The 15,241-nt window shown below is 41.2% G+C and overlaps 1 protein-coding gene across 2 annotated transcripts in view; it reads left to right on the forward strand.

Annotated features, from left to right (window-relative positions):
• LOC128868355 (histone-lysine N-methyltransferase trithorax) overlaps positions 1–15,241 on the forward strand; it is a 61,137-nt gene that overhangs the window by 29,100 nt on the left and 16,796 nt on the right. Inside the window, exons 2-5 of one of the 2 annotated variants that reach the window (XM_054110352.1) lie at positions 6,840–9,970; positions 13,261–14,407; positions 14,484–14,804; positions 15,045–15,221. In XM_054110352.1, coding sequence (XP_053966327.1) covers positions 8,591–9,970; positions 13,261–14,407; positions 14,484–14,804; positions 15,045–15,221 — 3,025 coding nt within the window. In that variant the 5' untranslated portion in view covers positions 6,840–8,590. The remainder of the gene's footprint in view (positions 1–6,839; positions 9,971–13,260; positions 14,408–14,483; positions 14,805–15,044; positions 15,222–15,241) is intronic. The other variant, XM_054110361.1, reaches the window with a different exon arrangement.

Genomic DNA, 15,241 nt, shown 5'->3' on the forward strand with positions numbered 1-15,241 from the left:
GCAAAATATTACACTCGACATAGCGCAGCTCAACGTAATGCTGGGTCGAGGACGGGCAGGACCCGGCATAGCGTAGTGGAGCGTAGCTTAGCGCACTTGTGGCTGTCATGTTGTGACCAGCAAATAACATTTCCGTTGGGAACACCAATGCCGTCGAGTCAAACATACACAGTCCGAATAGGATGTTGCTGTTATTGATAGTACGATTGTTGTTGTTGTTATTGTTGTTATTGTTGTTACTGTTTGCGACCCATATCTGCTGCTACAGAGTACCACAAATGCGTCCAGGGACGTAGTTATGTAGAAAGAGAAAATTGTGTGGTATGAGGCGGCTTTTTGTGGGTATTGCAACCATCTTCGCTGTTTGTTTTCGGCTTTTTGTCATTTTGCGAAATTTTATTGATTAATTCGACAGCAATAAATCGTCTATAGCGCGCGGCTCATTGCCGACGAAGCATAGAAAAGAGAGGGCGAGAAGCGGAATGTGTGTGTGTGCTATCATGCGAAGGGTAGCGGTGGAGCGCGATGCGGTGTGGCGTACGCAAATGCGAACGAACGGCAGTGCGAGAGTCGGCGAGTTAGTCTCAGTTTCCAATTGGGCCCTGCTGTGCTCAACACCCGCCTCCACCATTTCCTAGTCTATTCGTTAACTGTAGCCTTGCTATTCTCGTGTGTATGTGGGCATGTATGTATGTATGTATATATGTAGTATGTGTATGTGCTTGCGTGTTTGCTATCTGCCTGGTTGTCTGCGGTTCGTTGGGATTTGCGTGCTTTTGCGACGTTCAGTCGCCATTCAACATTCTGGTGTCTGCTTCCCCGTCTCCGTCTCCGTCTCTGTTGTTTGTTGCGAGTGATTAATAACAAATTTGATTCAATTTGATTTGTGTGCTAATTTGTCGTTTTATGCGATTAAATTAAGCTGATTAAACACAAATATTTTGAGGTACTAAAGTATAAGTGTATTTTTATTTAATTTTTCCTTTACGCTTAAGGAGTGTGCTAACAGCGCTCTTGAGTGGATTTAACGCTGTTAGTTAAGTATTTATTGCTTTGCTTTGTCTTGGCTTAGCGTTATCTTTATGGGCAGAATATTTGGACTCTTTTAATGCTTCAAAATTTGATCTTCATAAAATTATGCCGCATGCAAAAAAATATCTGGCTGAATGATTTTTATTCTCTTTTTTTCTATTCATCTTTGATAATGACCTCATAGTTTAGGTATCTTAAAATAACACCCTTGAAGCTCTATACTCCTCAGTTTATTTAAACCAAGCTCAACTATTGGCTGCTGCGATGGCCGCATGTACAATAACGCAATAACGCATTTGTCATGGGAACGTCTTAATAGGGCCTCTTGATGTACAGTTTTAGTACCAACTCTACTCAGCTAACAGCTCTACTTCTTCTATTTCTTGATTGGCGCGATAACCGCTTACGCGATTTTGAACGAGGGCCGAGTTTAACAAAGCGCACCCGTTGAACACACCAAGTTAACCCAAGTCCTTTTCCACCTGATCTTTCCAACGCAGAGAAGGCCTTCCTCTTCCTCTGCTACCACCAGCTGCTACCGCATCGAATACTTTCCATTGTGACGGCATGACCCAGCCAGCGTAGCCGCTGGATCTTTATTCACTGCGATATGTCTATGTCGTCGTAAAGCTCGTACAGCTCATCGTCCCATCGTCTGCGAAATTCGCCGTTGCTAACGTGCAAAGGTCCAAAAATCTTCCGCAGAATCTTTCTCTCAAACACTCCAAGCGTCGCTTCATCGGATGTTGTCATCGTCCAAGCTTCTGCGCCATACGTTAAGACGGGCATGATGAGAGTCTTGTAGTCTTTACTACTCAGTTGCCTACTTAGTCCAAAGTAGCACTTGTTGGCAACAAAGATTCTTCGTTGGATTTCCAGGCTGACAATCGGTGTTAATGCTGGTTCCTAAATAGACAAAGTCTTTTACAACCTCAAAATCCAACTGTCAACAGTGACGTGGGTGCCGATACGCGAATGCGCCGACTGTTTGTTTGATGACAGGAGGTTCTTCGTTTTGTCTTCGTTCACCACCCAGGCTTATATCTGGAGTCTAATATTTTCATATACGTTACGTAGAGAACATTTCTTACAAGAGAATATATGACAGTCGAATGAAATTGATGTGTAGTCTTCTTCATTTACCGTGATATTAGAATTAGTTTCAGCTAAAACAAATTGCATTTACTTGTTCCGTCCGTCATTAAAAGTTCCATGAATTGTAGTTTGTGAATTGCATTTGATTGTAATTTATCCCTATAAATTGATTGCACTCTATTCTTTTGATTTTCATTCGAATTGACGTTCATACTGCATGTGGCACTTAGCTAATCTAAGCTGTGCAAAAAGCTTCAGACGAGAAATTCCTTACTACTTCCTATAGATTATATTATTTTAAATTACTAAACCGTGGGTTAAATTATGTTAAGCGGACGAATCCAGACTTTCGTTGTTATCAGTATGATATAGATGATGTGCTCTTCTAACAATGTTAAACGAATTCTTCGAATTGCCCGGAAAATCGCACGAGACGGTTTTGAATAGACTCTTCCTAATATTTATAATATTTGCATGTACACCCCAATACCGTATTATAGCCATTAATACAGTGCACCTATAAAACTTATTTTTACAGCGAATCGTAAGCGTGATACTGTGTAGCTGTCCAGTTTGTGTATTTTTTTCTTTCTTTTTGCTTTGTGAGAAACGGCCTTTTCTTTGCGTACTAACGAATATCCTTCTTATCTTGGGGTGGTTACAAATTTCGTTAGAATTAACTTTCTATCATCTGTTTTTTACTGTCTGTTATTATCCTTTCACTTGCACGCTCCCCCCAATTGACAATTATGTCAAGAGTGTACTTAATACAATTTGAGGTGTTAACTTTTTATTGGTATTGCACTTTCGTTTGTTTATGGCACTTGAGTGGGACTAAATTGTTTTGGCATAATTGTCATAGCGGTAGTGATGGAAGCGATAATGCTAGTGATGGTGGCGGTGGTGGTGGTTATACAAGGGTGTGCGCAATTAACTATTTATTTATTTTGCGGTTGAATCTGTTAAGCTCACCACTTAACACGCTCACTGGGCATAATTCAATCAAGATTTATGTAGCAGCTGGCAACAGTGTATTGTAAATGCATTGCATATCTGCCTATCTATCTGCGTATACATATGTATGTAGGTATATATATATGTATATGCACAGGGTGTTCCAAAAGAAAATAAATTTAAATAAGAAATAATTTATGCGGCAGCCTTGAACGACGTTCACCTTCAGGGATAGGGTATTGTGGTCATTTTAAAAAATGGAGGGTAAAATGCCATACAAATGTCAATGCATGGCGCGTCAAACTTCAGAAGTCAAGGATCTTTCAAGCTTATGGCTTCAATTTAAGTTTGGAATTTAGAATCTGCAGTGGTCATTTTATTGTTAACCGACAAATGCCAATTATGACAATTTCAACAGCTTTTCGGCAGAAAAACTCAACAAACTTTCGATCAACGCGAATACTTCGTATATTATATCGAAGTAACGCAAAAATGTGTCAAGGAATAAAGTATCAAAACAAACCCGCAATTATCGAATGACACTGCTCAAACGTTCAGATGAGCTAAATCCGAAATAAAACAATCAAAGTTTCAGAGACCTCTTCTTGACGGGATGTGATCCGCTCCAAATGCCTTCCATATTATGGGACCGTACTGAAATATTTGAAGGATAATTTTCATTGCTCGCAAGAGATCAGAATTATGAAGGAGCTATTCTTGTCATAATCGTTTCTTCACAGCGCTACGTTAGTATAAACTCTTTATACACCTGACATGCTCCCATTTGCTTTTTACTATTCTTACGACTTAAGTTTCCACTTGGTCTCCAAATAATACAGCTTATTCTAAATTCGACCGAACGAAATTGGTATATAAAAATTTATACGTATAGGGATCAGCATAATGTGCTAGATTTTTTTTTTTTTTTGAGGAATAATAAGCGGCCGCCGTAGCCGAATGGGTTGGTGCGCAACTAACATTCGGAATTCACAGAGAGAACGTCGGTTCGATCTCGGTGAAAACACCAAAATTAAGAAAAAGATTTTTTTAATAGCGGTCGCCCCTCGGATGAAAAAGCTCATAAAAATATCTGCCGTTCGAAGTCGTCTTGAAACTGTAGGTCCCTCCATTTGTGGAAAAACATCAAGGCGCTCACCACAAATACGAGGAGGAGCTCGGCCAAACACCCAAAAAGGGTGTACGCGCCAATTATATATATATATATATATAATAAGCAAAAGGCAACCAAAGGAAAAGTAATCGAAAAGTCGGATCCTTCATCAACATCATGCACAGCACTACAGCTCGGTGTAAGCCTTAGCTTCCTCCACAATTGTCCATGCATCTCGGTCCGACTACGGTAGTTAGACGCTCCTATGCTTCTTAGATCGTCCTCAAGGTCTCCCATACATATACGGGGAATCTTGCTGAAGTAAAAGTCCTTGGCCGAACATAAGTCCGGGCCGTTCCGGTTACGTAGAACCGACGGTCGCCCTCTTTGCTTTTCACTAAACACGCGTGCATCCAAAACTTTGTGACTTAACAAACCGCACGACGTTTTCGCCTTGTAGCAATTCCTCATACTATGCAAGAAATGTGCAATTAATTATTAAAAGGAAAGCTGTATTTGGATTAGCCTGTACTTGTCTATGCATGTAGATTTTGTTTGTAAATATCGTGCTTTGACTTGAAAGCTGTGCTTATGTGTACTTTGCTAGTTTTGCCTCTTACAAAGTCACTAGTTGAAAAAGCATCGGTTTTCCCTGCTCAATCTTATTAAATGATTTCTTCTTTAATTTTTGCGCGCTACGTGCTGAATTAATTGTTCCTATTTATAAACTCATATACATATACGAGTATGTATATGACAGTGTTCATGCATATGTGTATTTAGTAAGTATGTATAGTATGTCGGTAGAATAGTGTTATTTTAGTGGCCTGCCCTCTTATTTGTATTGTAAATCAGCAATTAAAATGCTGTATAATTGCCGCTTTGAATTTACATTAAATAACTGACTAATTACACAGATATATGTATGTAGGTGCACACTAGTACTTACATATATTCGTATATGTAGTAGACTGCCGGACTGGAAGATGTTAATGTCAGTGTGCTCCTACTATGTCGGACTACCAACCAATCATTTGTTGTATTTAATTATATTTCTTTTTGCACTTTTTGCTTTTGTCTCTACCTTCCTGCTTGCTTTTTTTTTTGCTGGTCGTGGCTACGCCTGCTCTTTGCTTGCCACTGCCACTTGTGTGGACTGGTTGTCTGATTTGTCTGAGTGAGAGCTCCTTTGTTTAGTTACCCACCTACCGCCTTTGGCTGCCTTCAAAATTTACCTTACACACGCCAACTACCTTACTAACTACTGTTTGACATTCCACAGTGGCAGGAGCAGCAACTACAAAAATAACAACATATACAACACAGCTTCGATAAGTTGCTTTGGCTTTGGTAGTTGCCATAATAACGCTTTATGTGGTCAAGCTGTGCTCCAGACCAAGTGACTGGTGGCTGCTTGAGTGGATGAGATGAGTGAGTGAGTGAGTAAACGAGCGCACATACACATACAAAGGCAAGTCAAATAACCAGCTCAGTTGAAGCAGTCAGTCATTTGGTTAGTTACTTACTTAGTTTGGTTGGTTAGGCGAAGGAAAAATCGCGTACAGTTTGTCAAAATGCAAAAAAGGCCACAACCAGTAGCTAACTGGCGCGCAAAAAACGTAATTCCTTCATATTGCTGCTGCTGCTTATCGGCTGTCGGCTGCCGACTTTGGCTAGGGCAGTTGCTTGGTTATTGCTGCCTGCTGACGTTGATTGCCCAAGTAGCAACACGTTTCCAGTTCAGCGAGCACCGCCACCCGTCCACTGCTTGCATATGCTACTAAGGTGCTCCTTAGTCATAAGCACTTTCATTTCCTTCTCTAGCTTTTTTCCATTTTTTGGTTGCTATAGCTCCTTTTCAAGTATTCTGGCGGGAGGGGTAGATTACTGCAGTACATTGACTCATGCATGTACGCACATACATCTGTACATATGTAGTATATTTTTGAAAATGGATATGAGCAGCCATAAGCTTAACACTTGTAACGCGCAGTTTTAGCCTCTCACCATCCTTACAAAGTCAACTGGTAGCCAGTTTCCTTTTTTTGTTACTTACGATGCGAGAAGCCTGCACTCCGTGGTGTATGCACTTTTAATTTCTTCCGTAACATTCGTTACTGGATTCTACCATGTAGATTGCATACTTGATTTTCACTAGAATTCACTTTGAATTTCCACCGAACTCTCCCCCGAAGTTGCATAATAGCTGCTAGAAAGTTCTACTAGTTTGCCCACCCTCTTGTTCCCAAGCACTGCTGACTCCGCACTTGCATATTCCCTACAACAACTTCGCAGCTACCGCACTCGCTACTGCGTACGCTTCACTCCATCGTTTCGTGCTACTGTTGAGCTCTTCAGCACGCATTTGCTCATGCTATTTCATCTCATCCCAATCAGTATAATATCCCATTCTCCCCCTCTTATTCATCTCATCGTCCTGTTGGCCTGATTCCATCGTATTTGCAATTACACCAACACCAACAACGGCAATTATACCGTCGAAATGTCGACAGCACCAATAACAACATACCAAAGAACAAACGAACTAATAAATATCAAGAATTTTTTCTACAATATTTTCTCTTACCACTTTGTTTTACGCTCTTTTCTTAATAAATGCATTTCTCCACCCTCTACTTTTTTGCAGATAAATAAAAATGGCTTAAATCAAAATCACATAAAAAAATTGCAACAAACAAGAGCTCAAGCAATATCAATCCAGTTAAAAAAACCAGAAAAAAAACCGAAAGCGCAATAAACGCTTAAACAAAAGATACCAAGTGAATAAATTGTGTACAAAATGTAAGGCAAAGAAAACCAAACCACGAAAAACAAAAAACTAAATAAAAGAAAACACTAAAAAGATGCATAAGCGCAAGAGAGCGAAGTGAAAAAATTGTAGAGCAAAAAAGTATACAAATACAAGAAATTTAACGACGTATACGCAGGCGAAAAACGGCGAAGAAAAAAGCATCTGAAAAGGGAGAAAAAGGAGTTATAAAATTGTCAAAACGCAAAAACAACGCACACCCTCAGTCGCTGTCCATTCAGCTGCGCAGGAATAGTCTCTGTGTGCCCAGTCCCAGTCCCGTGAGGGACCGCAGGCGACGCATCACGGGGCGAACAAGACACGTAACTCGCTGCTACATAAGTAACAACAGAAACAGGGGAACGTTGTAACAAAAGAAAAGAAAATAAGCAAACGTTCGTCCCAATCGCAGCTTCAGTGTAAATTTCAACTGTCATAACGCCAAGACGGCAAAGACGCAAAGGAAAACAACATCGACGGTGTGAAGAGGACGAGCAATCACCACTTTAGAGCAAGGAAAATTCAAACTGAAACAATCAACAACAAGCACGCGGTCAATGCGCCAACCAACAAAGTAATTCACGAGCAGCAACACCACCAACAAGAAAAATCCTCCGCCAAGCAAGCAAACAAGCAATCAATCTTGGTGTGTGAGCGAGCAGCGTAGTTGAGATACCACTTCAGTACAAAAGCAATTGTGCTACTCACACCTTGGCTGCAGCTGCAACGACAACGGCTGTCAGGAAAACCAAAAAATTTTTCATAAGCGTTGCGGAGCGTAAAAAACAGGTATTGTGTGCAACAAACTTGGGCAGAGAGAGAACGACTAAGAAACACACCAGAATTATCAACGTGTCAAAGCCGAGAGACGTTTGTGAAGAGTGTGTGTGTGTGTTTGTTTTTAGCGTGAGAGAGGCAAGCCAGAAAAGAAGAGAGAGAAAAAAGGGAGAGTGCGAGTGCGAGTCAACGACGACGTCGATACTTTCAACGAGAACAAAGTGCCACAACTGGAACTGTTTTTTGTTGCACGGCATTCGTATTTGTAACGAGGACGGGTGGTGTGGGTACCCAGCAACTGCTTCAACTGCAACAAAAATAGCTAGTCTGGCTGGCAGGCAAAAGGTGGTCACGCAAGACGTAACTAGCCAACGAAAAAGCGATCAACCAAATAACAAACCGCCAGTCAACAAGGAAGCAGCGGCAACACTACTCTAAACGGTGTACTGAAAAAACAAAAAAAAAAAAAACAATTCAAACAAAAAGGCAGCTGGCGACTAATACCTTGCACTGAAACGCGCACGGTAACGCTTTACACCTTTTATCCTCATTGAATTGGAAAAATTGCCAGACCGATAGACCGAAAGTCAGCCTGTCTGTAGTTTGAAGCGGCTGTAAGGGAGAGAACACAAATCGCAGGAATTAGCACCCAATTGGGGTGGACAGAAGTGAGTGTAGCACAGGACCCCTATATAGCCTGACACGAGCACGTCACGATAAGAACCAACAACGTCCACTAGTGTGTTTAGTTTTCAGTAAGTGCCGTCTGTGCTTGGCGCATTCGCAAATGCAAATTTCATACGAGTATTATTATGGGCCGCTCCAAGTTTCCCGGAAAACCGTCCAAGTCGATTAATCGTAAACGTATAAGTGTATTGCAATTGGATGAAGACGCGGCGACGGCGGCGTCGGCGGCGACGACGCCAGAGACAGAGGATGGTGTAACTGCTTCAACAACAGCACATGTTAGTAGTGTAAAGCGCGGTGGCGGCAACTGTGATGATGATGATGATGAAAAGGATCGAAAGGGTGGTGGAGGGACCGTAGGTGGGGGTGGAGGAGGAGGTTCCAGTGACGCCAGTAATGCTGGAGGCGCACGTAATGGCCGTAATGTAAACGGCAGTGGAACAAGTGGCGGCACGGGCACTAATTCCAGTGGTAGTGGTACCAGAAACGGCGCAAGCGGTGGAGGCGGTGATAGTATTGTTACCAGCAAACTATCCAGTGGCGGGAAAAGTGCTGAAACTGCACAAAGAGCAACTGGCGCAGTAAATGCCGCCAATAGCAGCAACAACAAAGGAAAAAATAGAAGTAGCAACAGGAGCAAAAGTAAGCACAAGGATGTTGCTGTCGGTCTTGCCGATAATGATAAAAAAGCTGAAGATGCACTTGATGACAACACCAAGCACAACGATGAAAATGTAGACAAAGCGGACGACAAAGCGCAAGCAACGAGGCATTTGACAGCAGCTGCTGCTGCTGTCGAGGATGAAAAAGATGATGACTGCGATACCACATCGCACAAGCAAAGAAATCAGTGTGATGATATGGCGATGGGGGATGAAGGGGGCGACGGCAACAGAGACGCCGACGAAGATGAGTGTCAAAACGAAAACGAGAACGTGGAAGATCTGGGTGATAATGGCAACTGTGGTGATGACGAAGACGACGACAAGGAGGACGAGGACGAGGACGAAGATGACAATGCATCGTCCACTAGTCGTAAATCGCTACAATCTGCCTGCTCAGCATACTCCTCGGCAGCGTCGTCTATTACCTCTACCACAACAACAGCGGTGACGTTTAGTCGCAGTAAGCGTGATGGTAAATTTAAAAACTTGAATCTTGCCAAGCCTGAGGTGATGTTGCCATCATCGGCGAAATTAAGGCAGCTGCAACAACAAAATCAACTAAATTGCCCTTCGCCGCCACCAACAGCAAATGACAATAGCAGCAGCAGAATTAACGGTGCAACAAATCCGGCGACATCTTCGTCTTCGGTCACAACAACAATAATTTCGCGCATCACAAATCCCTTCGCTGTCGATAGCAAACTTTGTGCGACTGATACTGACGATGAAGCGTCGTGTATCATGGCCGCTGATGAGGTAATAAATGGCAGTGATGGCGTTGCGGACGGTGTCAGTGGCAGTGGCAGTGGCGGTTGTACTGACAACAATGGCGTTGCAGTGGTGAGTGCTTTTGATTGCATTTCGCTTCTTTACATTTCCATTATTATTTTACTTCACTTTTTTTGCTTATTATTTGTTCTGCAATAATGTACTTGTGCGTGCCCTAAATTTGTTTACTATTCTTTGTTATTTCATTTAAAGGAGCTCCTTTTTCGTTTGTTTGCTTTGCTTTGAATTCCTGTGTAGCCTTCCCCCCCTTGCATACACATTCATGTTACTTCTATTCCTTTTTTATTTATTTTTTACATTTAAATTTTTATGTGTTTGTTGTTTACACTTTTGTTTGCTATGTTGACGGGTATGATGGGTATTGTCTTGTGCGGCAGTCGTCCGTTTGTTTCCTTTACACTGTTGATTGTGTTGATCTTTGCTGGCATTTAGAAGGATTGATTCATCGGTACAAATAGCCGTTTAAAATTGGTTCCTTTTTTGCGGTTCACATTGCTTTCATATAAGTTTAACCGGTCTCGCTCGAAGTATAGCCTCATTAAACAAGAGATTGTGTTCCCTTAACCACAAAAAATTGTTGGTTTAATGAGCACAATTATAGCACTCTAAAGAAAAACGCGTTAGTTGTAAAAATGTTTGCGGTTGTTGGGCAGTTAGCTTAGCACTAATTTAAAAGTCAATGGCATAAGTGAGCTTCATCTCTTCATTAGGGAGCTAAATCGGCCTTTTCGTTCTTAATTCAAAATACTAGATACATACAAAGATTATCCGTGTTACACAATAAATTAAATAAATCGGCTTTTTTGTTTTTCTTCATTCCAAATGGCAGATGCGGGGGTTCTAAGTTATGTCAGCGCCCAAGTTATAATCTATAGATATATATTAGTATGCAATTCTTGATCGAACTAATTAATGATAATATATATATCCCGACCTAGTTTAGGTTTTTTGCCTTCAACTAAACTGCTGAGAATCCAAAACGCCTTTACCATTCAAAGGGATGCCTGATTTGTATGTCAAATAAAAATTTCTAAGCATTTTATGCTTATTATAACGATATGAACTCATTAAACTGTAAAGAAAATATTCACTTGTGCCATTTACTAGAGTTCGACACTCCTCACAAAGAACTTTAACTGCAGCGGCCTCTCCAGCACGTGTACCGAGACAGCCGATTTAATGAACCGTCACGGAATACTAATGCTTGAAAAAACTGCTAGGTTACACTATGCACCACCGAGATCGCGAGCTGACAGTGGTTTGGTCTAGCGCTTTAGTTCACAATACTGTGAAATATCGTTGAATGGATGAAGGCATCGACTGCAGGGACAGCACCTTAAAATGTCAAGGTCTAGCTGTCCGGTCAAGCTATGTCGAGCTCGTAATATTTTATTGTATGTCTGTATACACCCTGTCACCTGCTGCCCAACAGTATATCACGCTAAGATTGGTGTTTATCAAATATGAAAACCGATTGGGTGATAGTGGGTGGCTTCAATGCGTATCAGGATCTTTGTCATTCAAAGCTGCCAAAATATCGTAGCTAAGAATGGCATAGCAACCTATGCTACCGTTGCATCAGATCATTTGCCCATTATTGAAGCAGGTAGCAGACCGATCCCGAGGATACTAAGATAAAAGATCTGAATTTGAAGATTCGGCTACTAGTAAATCAGCGCAAGTGGGCTGAATGAGTAGAGCACCTGAAAAAGACCTGTAACTTTAACTCTGTTGTGAGTAACCTCTAGGCTCAAACGCCTATCCAATAGCATCTGATCACCTGACACTAGGGAACCTGCCATGTCCTGATATCCCCATTGCAATATCTTCACAACGAGGCTGCTATGCTCCCTGCGGCGGCGGCACCAAAACAAGATTAGTATTGTCACTCGAGAGGTGAGTCTCGCTCATCACTTTGTTTGGCGCGGAAATTCGATGCATTGTGGAAACTATTTACGTTCATACAACTATCAAACAAAGAAAAATTACATTAATGCTTAAGAAATTATCTTCGTAGAGATGTAAAGATACATTAAGTGTAAAATATTATATAAAAGTTGAATGTATTACTTTATGTGTGTTAGAGGTAAGACATTCATCAAAAGCACTACGAAACGCTTCGAGTTGCTGATTAGTCCGCGCGGAAATGGCCTCCGAGTGCAAATAGTTAAAATTGTCTGCTCAAGTCAGTGAATCAAGTTATTCAGAGTTTACATTCCAATATAAAATATGACGCACTCGTTACACATATACGGTCCACAACCTTGCTTCAAAGACTTTGCCCTAAGTTTTCGTAAAGACAATTTTACACAAAATTTTAAGTTTTTATGAACTGAAGTTTTTTATTTCCTGTTAAGAAATTTAGCATTTTAAACTTTTTAATTTTTTTTTTCATATTTTGTTTTGTGAAGTAAATGGACTTAAACGCCACGAATTAATTCCAATACCGTACTCTGTTCTACATAATAATCATAAGCTGTACGTACGTCAATACGAGTACTTCGTAGAGTGAACACTTTTTTGACGACTGCGTTGACAACTTTACAACAACATTTTTTCGGGGTTGTACAATGTATTTGGTCATTATACGGCTCTATTGTATCACCCCTCACTGTAAATTTGTATGATTTGTAATTTTTATTGACTTATATAACGAAGGTACCATAATAATCTGTCAAACTTCAAATTTAGAGCCTCTCTGCTTTTGAAAAACCAGTTATGGCAAGGCAAAAATTAATCCTTATACCTAAGCATAATGAGGCTTATTGAAACCATGAACTCAATATTGGAATTTTTTGTCCATTACTTTTTTTTTTATAAACCCTTAAGTCCATATAGTAATCCCTATCATATTGTTATTGCAATTCATAAGTACCATATTCCCAGTGAAAGAAAGAGATTAAAAACACATCCCGTCATAGGTTCACAGGATGTAGGGGAATATTTTTAAATCTTTTGTTATATAATTAAATAAGCGGCAATTGATATAAAAGGCTTGAAAAATGTAAATGTACGATACACATTTCAAATTTTTTCAAGAGGGATTATAAAGATATTCTGTCCTTGTGGCCTTTATAAAAACACCCATTCCAATTTTGTCACGTTTTTGCTCGTACGCATCTTTTCAAAATATAATAAACCATACTTTGTTTACATTCATAAGTGCTCGTATATATTTCACCCTTTTTCCCTTACACAACAGCAATTCCAACTTAAATACTTCTTTCTAAATCCTTCCCCCATTCATGGCTCGGCTTACTTGGCGCATATTTCGTGTTTCTTTGTTTTTCTTTTCACTGGTTTCTTTTCATGCTTGCTAATTAAATAATATACTCTTTCAGAAAACCCACATGAGACCGAATGAAATGCCTTTAACCAACAGCAGCAACCATAAGCCCAGTGATAGCACGGTAACAGCCGGCAACAGTATTGGTGGAGATTCAGCCACTTCAGCAACGACAAACAGCAAAGAAAGCAAAACAGCCTCAGAAACCTCAAGTAGTGCGGTAACAGCGGCCGTTGCTAGTAGTGCATCTTCCACATCTTCATCATCATCATCTTCGTCATCGTCATCTTCGTCGGGTGGTGGCAAGCAGAAAAAGACCGTCACATTTAAGAATATACTCGAGACGAGCGACGATAAGAGCGCCGTGAAAAAGTTCTACAATCCCGACAATCGCATACCGCTCGTCTCCATCATGAAGAAGGAGTGCATGAATCGGCCACTACTTTATTCGCGCAGCAGCGAATGCATTGTACGACCTTCGAGGCTAACTGAGATACTCAAGAACAATTCGAATATCGACAAACTGAATTCTTTAAAATTCCGCTCCAGCCACACAACTAGCACTGATGCGACAGCAGCTGTTGGCGGTACTGCTGTTGCTTCCAACAGCGGAGCGTCAATAACCGCAACCGGGTCGGTTTTCGGCGGTTCGGGGCTCGCTTGTGCATTTGGCGCGTCAGCTGCTTATGCTGATGACCGCAAACATGGCACAGTGGTATTTAGGCTAAGCGATATCAACACAACACCACTCACTGCAAATGGCTATACAAACGAAATAAATCCCAAACAAGAGCATGGTGCAGAAGGCACTGAATGTAGTGGTGCTGTAGGTGACGATGACCACGAATTGGAAGAGGAACATGAAGATATCGCTAAGGGCATAGACGACAATGACGCGGAGGAGGAGGAGGAGGAACAGCAAATTGTGGTTGACAGGCATTTTGTGCTACCGAAACGTAGCACACGCTCCTCGCGTGTCATCAAACCGAACAAATGGTTGCTGGAGGATGGCATCATATGCAAGAAGGTGGCGCATATAAAGAAACAACCCAATGCAGCCATAGCTACCGCCGCAGCAGCGGCAGCTGCGGGAACGGGATCGGGAACAAGTGGTAGTGGCAGTGCACCGAAAAAAGAACAACAAAACTATTTCGGTTTGGGCGACTATGCAGAGGCATGCACTGCAGCTGGTGACGCTTTGCGTTAGTATATCAATTGGCAAATCTTAAGTTAAATTTCTAATTTTTTATATTTGTATTTATTCTGACTTCTTTTTAGCCATTAAAAATGGAAAGGACAGCAAAGCTGGATTTGGCGCCTCTACATTTGGTACGAATTTTGGCACGTTGAAGGCGAATAATTTTGTGTTGCGCCAGCCGCGCTTACAATTCGACTCGCTCGCCGAGCGAAGCGCTATAACGGCAACAACAACAGCAGCAACGTCTTCAAATAGCTCAACAGGCCCTCTTTCAATAACGGTGCCCAAGTCGCTTACGCAAACGTTGAGTTTAAAATCCACCTTAACCAGTGGTACAACGGCCAGCGCAGTCACGTTTGGCATGAACAGTGCCAATAGTTTGCTAGGCAAAAGCGTTTTAGGTACGTAGATTTAATATATAAAATTGTGGGTTGACTCGTTTGTAGAGGTTACGGAAGTAAAAGTTTCCTGGAACTTTTTTTATTTCATCATCAATTGATTTCAAATTGGCAACTGATTTGCCGAAATCGATTTTTTTCATATTTAATTTATCTTCCATAGTTTCATTAACAAAAAAGGCAATTTTATTTATTTCCGTTAAGAATAATTCACTAATTTTACTAAACTCTTCCTACCCACAGGCACTTCCTCTTACGTATGCAGCGTCTGCAACACACCCATGCATTGCAGCAATTCGCAGGAACCACGAAAGTATGGCGTACCTGCCTGCAGTGCTTGTCGAAAATTCATCTCGAAAATCTCAAAAACCAGCTCAAACACATCACTGAAAAGTTTGCAATTGCTGTGTAGAGGGGATGGTATGTACTGAAGTTAAATA

This window comes from Anastrepha ludens, chromosome 2 (genome assembly GCF_028408465.1).
Source record: "Anastrepha ludens isolate Willacy chromosome 2, idAnaLude1.1, whole genome shotgun sequence".
Classification (NCBI taxonomy): domain Eukaryota; kingdom Metazoa; phylum Arthropoda; class Insecta; order Diptera; family Tephritidae; genus Anastrepha; species Anastrepha ludens.